This window comes from Theobroma cacao, chromosome 4, assembly GCF_053813885.1.
Source record: "Theobroma cacao isolate CCN51 chromosome 4, ASM5381388v1, whole genome shotgun sequence".
Classification (NCBI taxonomy): domain Eukaryota; kingdom Viridiplantae; phylum Streptophyta; class Magnoliopsida; order Malvales; family Malvaceae; genus Theobroma; species Theobroma cacao.
The window spans coordinates 27,627,419-27,638,711 of record NC_142642.1 but is presented as its reverse complement, the minus strand read 5'-3'; the positions used below and the strand labels follow the sequence as shown (position 1 = coordinate 27,638,711).

General features: G+C 31.0%; 1 protein-coding gene across 2 annotated transcripts; it reads right to left on the bottom strand.

The window, feature by feature from the left end:
• Positions 1–3,962: 3,962 nt before the first annotated feature.
• On the bottom strand, positions 3,963–7,080 carry GAUT9 (galacturonosyltransferase 9). Of its 2 annotated transcripts, none has more exons than XM_007032881.3 (3): positions 6,617–7,080; positions 4,972–6,189; positions 3,963–4,613 (listed from the first exon to the last, which is right to left on the bottom strand). In XM_007032881.3, the coding sequence occupies exons 1-3, from the start codon at positions 6,785–6,787 to the stop codon at positions 4,338–4,340; spliced, it is 1,665 nt and encodes a 554-aa protein (XP_007032943.2). In that variant the 5' UTR covers positions 6,788–7,080; the 3' UTR covers positions 3,963–4,337. The 2 variants fall into 2 exon arrangements, with proteins under 2 accessions (XP_007032943.2, XP_007032944.2); XM_007032882.3 differs by having other exon boundaries at positions 6,742–7,079.
• Positions 7,081–11,293: the final 4,213 nt, after the last annotated feature.

The window sequence follows — 11,293 nt, the reverse complement described above, 5'->3', positions numbered from 1 at the left end:
GTAGTCTATCAATTTCAAATGTGATTTTCACCCTGATCTACTCCGAAATGGGCAAAGTGATAAACATGAAAGTTTTATCCCTGTATCTTAACTTTCCAATTGCTCAAGAATCACATCAATTGGACTTCGAGATTGAAAGATGAGCTCCAAATACTGCATCATGTTTAGTACATGCATACTGCTGCAGTGCTCCAACTTAGACAAATATTTTGACCATGATCCGATCCGAAATATGAAAAGTGGTCAACAATAAAATTGTAGTCCTTTTTCTTATCGTTCCAGTGGTTCAAGAATCACTTCATTTGAAGTTTGTTACAAAGAGATATGGTCAAAATACCACAATATATACGAATAAAACTATCACCATACTTGAACAAATTTTCGTCAAATGAGCCTTTTTCATCAAATTTCCTACAAAAGCAATAAAAGAAACCAGCAATAACTACTCTTAAAGTAATTTAAAACAAAATAATATAAAATTTAACTAAAATATCTTAAATTAACTACTCAAAATGTAATCAAACTTAGACTAGAAAAACACCTGAAATGCTATAATTGGAACCTAAAATCTCAAAGATTTAGCTACTTAAGCCTCCAAAATGTGTCAAAATAACTCTATATAATAGAGTTATTAGTATATGCCCTTGAGCAAATTGATTGGTCAAGAAATATATATTGTTATTTAATGCATACTTAATCATATAAATATATGTGATAGAAGTTTTCTTTCATGTTAGTGTAATAATAAGGAGTTATTAAGTACTAATTAGATGAAGCCCATGAAACATAAAGGCCTTTCAAGAAAATTGTAAAGTTGTTACAATTATGAGATCATTATGCATCAAAGCCATGTTCCTAAAATTGTTCCTAGTCATTGTATTCTCAAGACATGGCATTGATAATGCTCAAAGACTGGTACATATTAAGCCTTATTACTTGGGAAGTAAATAATTGATCTCATAGTTTGAAGTATATGGGACACTTGACGATAACATGTAGGTGCTTGTTAAAGAACAAGTTCACTGAACATGACCTGTTAGGAGAACTCCATTTGGTATTTCACTCAAGTATCTATGGAATATGTTTCCATGTGATAGTCGTGCAACTAGTCATTGGACTTGAGACACTAGGTTATCTAGTATGGAGAACGACATACTTTTATTTCAACCCTACAAGTCTTGAGGCGACCAGATGTTTAAACAGGGTGTTTTTGGGTATGCCATAAAGCATGCAAAGGTGAATGAGTGGTCAAGAAATGATTCATCACCCCAAGCGATATAAGGGGATGTATCTCACTTGTTCTCAATTCTTGATTAGCTTGTATAAAGTTTTTGGGCAAAGCATGATGAATTTGAGGAAAACTAGTTTCCTAAATTCATAAAGTTAGTCATGAATTATGAGAACTAATATGGAATGTTATAAGTAGACACTGAGCCATGCTTTATAACATATCCGGGATATTTGATGAAAGGATTCGTATTGCACTAAGAGGCTTATCACTGAAGGGCTTTGTCAAATTCTTTAATTGACTCTCTAACATTTGGGTTCTCATGATGTATTGCTAGATGTTGCTCATGATTTATAGATATGAATCAATTATCAAATTAAAATTTGATTAGGATTTATATTTATTGCCAACATGTTAGAAGCCTAATGGGTCACACACATTAAGTGACATGTTGAGATTAAATAAGGATAATCAATTAAGTTGGACTTAATTGGAATATATCAAAATAAAGTAAGAAATTAATTAAGTTTACAAGTACTTAATTGAAGTAAAATGCAACTGTTGTATCTAGGGTTACAACTTAATTTGGTTATATAAATTTGTTATGTTCGCAAACTAAAACTCAAACAAAAAAAAAAATCCTTCAGCCACTTCTCAATTGTTTCATAAAATAAGAAAAGAAAAATAGTTTTTTTTGTCTGACAAAAGATAAGATTTGGCAAGAATTTTTGAGTTTTTTTTTTTGTTTTCGAAACAAAACTTGCTAGTACAAGTAAAATCCTACCTTTGAGAATGTCTTATTCGGTCACTCTGTAGATTATTATTAGAGGCTAAACACTCTGCTGGTTGAAGATTTGATAAATCCTAAAGGTGAAGAAGTAAAGATTTTGGTTGTAGGATTTTAGACCATCTTATACTCTTTTCGGGGTTTCTTGCTTCATCACAAGCGTTTTTTATTTAATTAACTCTTAATTATGATATCTAGAGTAAGGTATGTAACTCTTAAACTTACGAATGTTCATAATTAATTTGAAAATTACATGAAAAGCAAAAAAATTAATCTTATAAGATTCGACTGTTTCTTTGATTAAATGCTAATTTATTATTCATATTTTTAATTTCTTGATTATTTTCATATTTAAGCATGAGGTCGAATCCTAGTAGTTTTTTGCTCATATCCGGCAACCTCCAATTACTTATGAAGTTCTTGGCCTACAGTATCATTTTCAGCCTGTTTAGCAGCCTTAACAAGAGCAGCACTCATAAGCTTAGGTTGGTCGGTGAAATTCGCCGATTCCCTAGTGGGATTAGCAAGGGGTTCTGGGTAATTTGGGTTGCTATTGTACTTTCCCTTGTTAATTCTTGCTTTTTTTTTTTCTTTACTTTATCCAAATAAGAAAGGATGTGAGTCTCTTAATAATAAAAGTTGCATCAGATTATAGTTACAAACATTGCATTTTGTTCAAAATAATTAAAGGCTAATAATATTTCTCCCCATTTTCCAACGTATTGTTTTATCTATAAATAATTTTGCTTTTATTTGGTGTTTATATTTAATCTTGAATTTTATAATTCATATTAATTGCTCAATGTTGTGTATGACAAGTAAAACACTAGATAGTAAATGCCAATAAAACTTAGAATAATGTTAGATACAATTTTGTTTCAACCTCCTCACTATCACAATCTCTCAATTTTGTAATTAAGAAAAAAAAAAACTTTGTGCCAAAAATTTGGAAAGAAAAAGAAAAGAAAAGAAAGAAAGAAAGAAATTTGAAATAGAGAAATAAATAAGGGTAAAATACCCAAACTTCTCTAAGTTTTAATCAAAATTACACAGATATCCATTAGTTTTCAAAATGAACACTCCATTCTAAAACTACAAACACTGTTAATAGAAGTAATGAAAAGACTAAAATACCTTTTTTATTAATTTAAAAATTTATTATTATATTTTTTAAAAAAAAATAAGGAGAACCAATCAGCTCCCCAATGAGGAGCTTTTTTTCATTAATAAAAAACAATAAAATTATATAATTGTCATTATAAAAATTAATAAAGATAAAATTATCTTTTTACCCTTACCACGTTAACAAATTAATGAAAATACAAAGTGGTTAACTAACGACTGAATTTACGTATGCAATGAAAAATAATTTTTTTAAACAAGATGTTTATTTTGAAAACTAATGAATCCCCGTATAATTTCAATAAAAACTTAAAAAGATCAGAGTATTTTACCCAATAAATAATAAGGGATTAAAGTTAAGTCAATAGATAGCACAGTTGCTTTTTCATGGGGAGTGAGAGGTTATTTGCCAAGACTAATGCGAGAAAGTGTATTTTTCACCAAATATGAGGGTTTTTTGGTTTTATATTCCCTTAAACTATGATTGACACATTCAAAGTTAGCATGCATTCGCCAATCTACAACTCAAGCAAATGGCTGGCATTAGGTTGAGAGAAAAGTCTTGTTAAGCATGTAATGTCACTTTTCCATACTCTGCAGCAAACTGCATGACCTTCAGGAAGTTTATACTCTCAATCTAACTTGTTAGGCAGGCAAACAAACAACGAATGGAATATAATGGTACTCAGTACAGTACCATGTACTCATAATTTTCAGGAATTATTATAAACACGCTAGAGGAATAACAAAAGAAGCATACTTGAGATGAGGAAGCATGTATAAAATTTCAAAGGATTATCTCATCACACATTAAAACCCGAGAACTAAAACAAGGGGACATTTGAATTAACTAGATTCACATGATGACTTTTGTGAGTTACCAAATCTATTGGTAGAAAAGGTTTTGCTAATCAAAAGAATCATTTCCCTGTGTACATAAAACTATTTGGTTCAGTACAATTCGTGCTTGACATATTCGAGAAACAAAACAGCAAAATTGAGAATCAACAAATAGCAATTCTAGAATAAAAGGAAAAAAAATGAAAACTGGTGATACTACCATCAAGCTTTGCTCTGGAAGTTATACTCATGAATAATGTAATCCAAAAGTCCTGGTGAAATATAGCAAGCCACTATGAACAATCAGTAAAACATGTATTCTTGTTCCTTGATTGCTGAGAGAACAGCACCAGCACTTATCTATACTCCAAAATTGCACATCTGCACAAACTCCATATCATTATCCACATATTTAGTCCAGAGATTCTTGTATTGGTTCATAGCAATATCTAGCCAGGGTTTCATGTTTCCATTATAATGAATGACTGCAGCATTATTGATCTCATCCATGCTAATGCTTGGATTGTATCCAAGCCCAAGCACGTGCCAGGATTTGTCCAGTGATTTTGTCAATGAGTAGAAGGTGATCAGGCCAGGCGGAAGAGTACCCAATTTCCACAGAGTCCGATCCTCATTCTGATCACAAGATTAAATGAATGTTAATTAGACATCCCATTCTTGCACTTCAACCCATAATTCTCACAAGCAAATAAGGTGCTGTATTTGGTGTTAGTTAATCAGTTTCACTCCTAAAAGTTGCATTTATTTGACAATTATTTTTTCTTTCAATCCAAAACCCCCTAATACTAACAGAACTAAGGACTCGTTTTGATTTCTGGTGGGTTGTTTGATTTTGCAGGTAAAAACGTCACTTGTTTTTCTCAATAAATACTAAAAAATACCCTCTAGGAAACCAGGCATCATGCTCACAAACCATTACCCCCGTTAACATCAAACATCACTAAATTCACTTGAAAGCAAATGATTCACTTACCAAGTTCTGCCAGTTGTGATATGTTTCTGTACATTTCTCACGCCTCCAGGCATCAAGATCAAAAATATTCATCCCGTAAGCCCAAGCACAAGCCTTAGGGTTAAACCTCTCCTTAATGAGAGGATGTGAAAAGTTCAAATACTGAGAGAAACGGTGAAAAGAACCAAAGCAGGTCTCAACAGCCCCATTCACCTTTCCGGCCAAATCTATCTTCCACAACCCCGTCAAGTCCTTCTGAACCACAACATCATCATCTAAGAGCAAAATCTTATGCAATTTTGGGTACATCTCAGGCAAATAAAACCTAAGGTGATTCAACATTGGCATATAGTTGGGATTCCTAAACTTCATGTTACTTCCTTCTTTGGTTGCATTCTCCATCTGCACATTAGCAGACTCGATCTGCCTCACCACAGGCACATACGAGGAACTCAAGAAATCATAATCTTCCACTGCCTTCACCTCCACATGAGCACCCCCTTCCACGGGCCTCATTCTGAACCAAACTTTCATTGCAGCCACATTCATTCTATCTGTCACCACATGGAATACATGTTTCGAAGGCTCCTCAGCATTCTTCACCACAGATCTAACCACCACAGAAACCGCAATCACATTATCTGAAAATATAGCATAATGATACAAACTAGGATCCTCAAACTCAGCCTTAGGCAAGTCTTCCTTATACTTCTCCGGATGTGAAATCCTTTCCTCCACAAGCCTCATTGCCAAGCAATGCAAACTCTTAGGAATCGATTTAGCAGCAATCAAGCTTGCAAAGGCTCCATTCTTTTTTGCCTTACCTAACAATTCATTAACTGCAAAAATAGTATCTTTCAACTTCTGAATTTTCAACTGATTATCATAATTCTCTTTAGATTCAGCTATCAACAACCTAGCAAATTTCACTCTATCTTTCACTTCTTTCTCAAACTGCCTCAAAACATCCTCATCTAAATTACCACTGGTTTCAAACAAAGAGGATTTATAACTTGGTTTTGAAGTAAGATCGGAGAAATTCTTCGCCAAATCATCAAACATTTTTAATTGTCTTGAAATTTCAAGCTTTAGTTTCCTTGCACAAGCTGAATAGGCTTTCACTAGTGTTATGTGATCATTGGCTTGCTTGTGTATCAAATCTAACCTTGTTTTGAGAGGGTCTGAGTTCAATGCCAGAAATGTTCTGTGCATGTAAGCATTTCCACCACTTGGAAGCCTCTGCTCAAAAACCCAAGAAAAGAAAAACAGTTAGAATAATTAAAGGGGTATCTAAAAAATCACAAAGATTGAAATTTTAAGCATAGAAAGCTCTGCTCGAAATGCTATAAGGAAGACCCATAAGAAGATTAGATTTTGAAGTTTTAAAAGCTCAGCCCGAAAAAAGAAAAAACCCATTTACAGAACGCCAAAGGGTATCTCGAAAAGCCAGAAAGATTTGGATTCTGAAGCATTGAAAGTGAAGAATTGAATTAGGGAAATAAAGGGCCTGATTCCAGAAAAAGGGATAACATATATAAAGATAAAAAAAATGGAACCAAGTTAGAGAATCGAAAAGGGTATCTGAAAAAGCCAAAAAGAAGTTGGATTTTGAAGAAATGAAAGGTGAAGAAAATTGAATAAAGAGAAATGAAGAGCGTATATTTACAGAGTGGTGATGAGTTGTAGAAGGATGAGAAGTGAGGAGAACGGAGAGAGTGGCCACGAAGAGAAGCGAAAACATGGCTGAGACAAATATCCTATAAGAAAACAAGCTACGGAAACCAGCTCCACCTCCGCCTGATCCGCCACCTCGAGATCCCCTGACAGCCACAGCCATTGGATTCAGCTATCTTCACTTCTGTGTTTCTGTCTGTCTCTTGAGCTGATTAGAGAAACTGAAATGTGTTTTAAGTGAAAGTAAAACATAAACTAATGAGATCTGAGATTTGACAATGAAAGGGTTTGAAGATCTGATTTCCGTGTCGGTGTTGTTAATTTTATTGATTTTTTTTTTAATTTTTAGAGAGTGAGTGAAGAATGGAATAAAAGAATTTGAGGAAAGCCTAGAGTGGAGTAGTGTAGGGATGGTTCGTTGAGATGGTTAGATATTGTCGGGCTGACTGACTGTGAAGGGGGAGAGAGACTATGGCCTATGGGCCGTAGTATCTATTATGACCAATACCATATTTGCAATCTTCTAACCCAAGTGTCCTAGATGTTGAGGCTAAGTTACCAACATGCCTTGTGAAGTTTTTTTTCCCTCTCTAAACTCTATGTTAACTTGTTAATTATTGGTTTTCTATAATTGAACATGTATTCATATCTATTTCAATGTCATTGATTTGATTGTATTTGTAATTTGTATTTATGTTCTTCTAAAAAAATATTTATTTTTGTATTTCATTTCACTATGTACGTTAATTTCTTATATTATTTCTTAATTCTTCTGAAAAGCTTAGAAGACAAAGAGCAATATAGAACTTAATTACACATTTGATATTCAAAGTATAGTAGAAGTGTCAATTTGGAACTTGAAGTTTAGAAATGTACTATTAGATACTCTAATTTTATTTCCATTAAATAGTTTGCACCTTTAAGTGACCCTGTTAAATCAAATAGGTGATATACAAAAAAAAAAAAAAAGAAGAAAAAAGCTAATAAGTGCACCATGGGTCTAAAGAATGTTACATCTGTTATGAATATATGTGTGTGTTATGATCCAAGAAGTTCAGATCAAATCAAACAGCCTAGCATGATAGATTCAAGATGTGTTATTTGATTTGAATCATTAAATTCAATTAGCTTAAAGTTCGGATTTAAAGAATTGTTAATCTATAAAGAGGCTCTCGTTGCTTTTGTAAAGATACACTAGAATAAGATCTTCTTATTCTCCCTAAATACTTTTTCTCACAGTTGTTCTTTCAAATTATATTTCATAACATATTATCAGCACAATTCTTTAATCTCTCAAGTTTTGGTGTTATTTAGTTTCCATTATCTCCAAGCTTCAAAAGGATTTCAATGGTTGGTTTTTGATTGGTTTTATCGAATCAAATAAGTGATGATATCTCTTTGATGTTTTCATCCTAGAAAATTAATTTAAATGTGAATTTGCTATCTTGTAGTATATATTATATTATGTTCCTTGATTAAAAAGTGAATTTGCTATTATATAACTACTAATGAAAAATTATGAACTCCGTCCATTCTCTAAAGGGAATATAATATCATTTAATAATTATGGTCATGGACTTGAAAAATGTCGTCATAATAATTGCAATTGTGGTGATTACACTAATCACTATTATAATTCTAAGAATACATTTACCCACTAGACATGGATAAATAATTTTAACCTAGCAGAAGTGGATAAATACTTTTTAACCTAACTAGAAGTAGATGAATAGTTTTTAACCTATTAGAAATTGACGAATACTTTTAAAAGTTGATGAATAGTGAAGAGATCCAATAAAAAAAAGACAAAATAGACAGAATAAAAGAAATATAGAAAATGTTTTGTCATCAATGTGGCATGAAAAGTCATTGGTTACGTATTTATTGTATGTCAAAACATCTTGTTGAACTTTATCAAGTATCACTGAATGCTAAAAAGAAATAAATGTTAAACTTTATCAAGTATCACTGAATGCTAAAAGAAAAAAATATCGAAGTAAATTTTGTCCAAGATGATTTTAACCATGACCAAGTTGATATAATACATCAAGATGTTGTAGATTTTCTTGTCCATCTTGAAAGAAGAATTGATCATTTGATTGGCGATGGAAATATTCAAGAATGAAATTTCTTAATAGTTTGTTGGTATATTTTAGTATAACTTTATCATAAAGATATTTTTATATGTTATCATTATATTTAAATGATATGTTTTTATTATGTGTTTTAATTAGTAAATTATATATTTATTGTTTTCTTATGTCAACTTGTAAGTTTCTTATTATGTATCGTATTTTATTGAAGAAAAATATTGATATTCATCTTGTTGGATCCAAGATCAACAATGCAAATATAAGTCTAGCAGACATTGCTACAATGCACACTCTATTTAAAGAAAAGAAATATTTTATCCACTTGACAATGGAAGAAATCAATGTCAATATAATATTTAGTAGTATAAGATTAATTGAAGGCTATGGAAGAGCTAATCTTTTACTTCCTAGAAGAACAAAGTTCATAACAGAGAATGCATTATTTTTCACTAAGTCTCAAAAAAATTTATTAAATTTTAAAGATATTTGCTTACTGGATATTATATTGAGGCAACAAATGAAAGAGACACTAAATACCTTTATATTACATTTATTGTCTCGGGTAAAAAGTATGTATTGGAAAAAATACTCATTTTGTCCTCTAGAATGTATTACACAAAAATTAGAATGATAAAAACTTATGCTATAGTAAACTATAAATTTACTAATGATTTTAATGTTTGGCATGACTAGTTAGGCTATCTCAAATAAATAATGATGCAAAAAATTATTGAAAGTACATATAGTCATCCATTGAAAAACTAGAAGGTTTTTCAATCTAATAAATTCCGATGTGCTGCTTGCTCTGAAGACAAATTAATTATAAGATCATCACTAGCTAAAGTTGAGATTGAATCTCTTTCATTTTTTTAAACATATTCAGAGTGATATATGTATATTCATATATCCACCATGTAGACTATTTAGATATTTTACAGTTTTAATTGATGCATCGACTAGATGGTCACATTTGTGCTTATTATCAACTTACAAATTAGCATTTGTAATCATTCGTTTGCAAGCACATTTTCCTAATTATGCAATAAAGACTATTGGTCTTTACAATGTTAGTGAATTTACATCTCAAGCCTTTAATGAATATTGTATATTAACTGGAATAACTATTGAACTGCCTGTTGCTTATGTTTATACACAAAACGGTCTAGAAGAATCGTTTATTAAACATTTTCAGCTAATTGTAAGACCATTGTTTATTAAATCTAAGCTCTCAATTTCTATTTGGAGGTATACCATTTTGGATGTAGTAGCACTTGTATGCATCAGGCCAACGAGTTATTATAAATTCCCTTATACATAATTGGTTTATGGTTGAAAATCAAATATTTCCTATCTCGGAATTTTTGGATATGCAATATATGCTCAGATTGCTTCACCACAACGTATAAAAATGGGTTCTCAAAAGAGGTTGGGAATATATGTTGGATATGAATTTCTATATATCATTAAATACTTATAACCCTTAAAAGGAGATTTATTCACGATAAAGTTTACCTACTGTCATTTTAATGAAACAATTTTTCCAACATTGAAGAAAGAAAATAAACAACTAGAAAAGGAGATATCTTGGAATGTATTATTATTATTATTGTTATTATTATTGTTGTTGTTGTTATTATTGTTATTATTATTATTATTATTATTTAGTTGTGATCCTCACACCAATCAATTTGAGCTTGAAGTTCAAAATATAATTCATTTGAAAAATATAGCAACTCAGTTGCCAAATGTATTTACTGATCTAAAGAGAATAACTAAATCTCATATATTAGGTGCAAAAGCTTATATTAGAATTGGTGTCCCTATAGGATAAGGTACGCCAGAAGCGTGGGAGATCAATAAGTTCAAAAGATAAAATCTTTGAAAAAACAAGACCAAATATTCAAGATGGTCTAAAAAAGGAAACATAAACCCCAAAAAAGACCCTTGACATAATTAATAAAATTTTAGAAGAAATTTAAGTACTTGAAATCATTGAGATTAAAGAGATATTGATAAATTATGTCATGATGGGAAAAGATGAAATTGGAATTAAATAAGCATCGATGATATTTTTATATATAATATACCGCTCAATATTTTGAAAGAAAAATAAAGATCTGGAACTTATATTTATTGAAGAATGTAAACATTGAAATGATTGGTCAATGTGAAAAGACGCAATTAAAGTGAAATTCAATTCACTTGCAAAACGTGAAGTTTTTGGACTTGTAGTTCGTACACCAAATGTTGTAAAACCAATGGGATATAAATGAGTATTTATACGAAAATGAAATGAGAAAAATGAGATTATGAGATATAAAGTATGATTTGTTGCACAAGGTTTTACCCAAAGATCTAGTATTGATTATGAAGAGACATATTCTTTTGTGGTGAATGTAATTATAATTTTATTTTAATTAGTCTGACAATATATGAAAAGATTGAAATACTTTTAATGAATGTAGTTACAACCTATTTATATGGCTCACTTGATAACTATATTTGTATGAGAATCCCTAAAGGATTTAAATTGCTTGAAGCATAAAATTTGAATTCTTGAAAAATTTATTTGATTA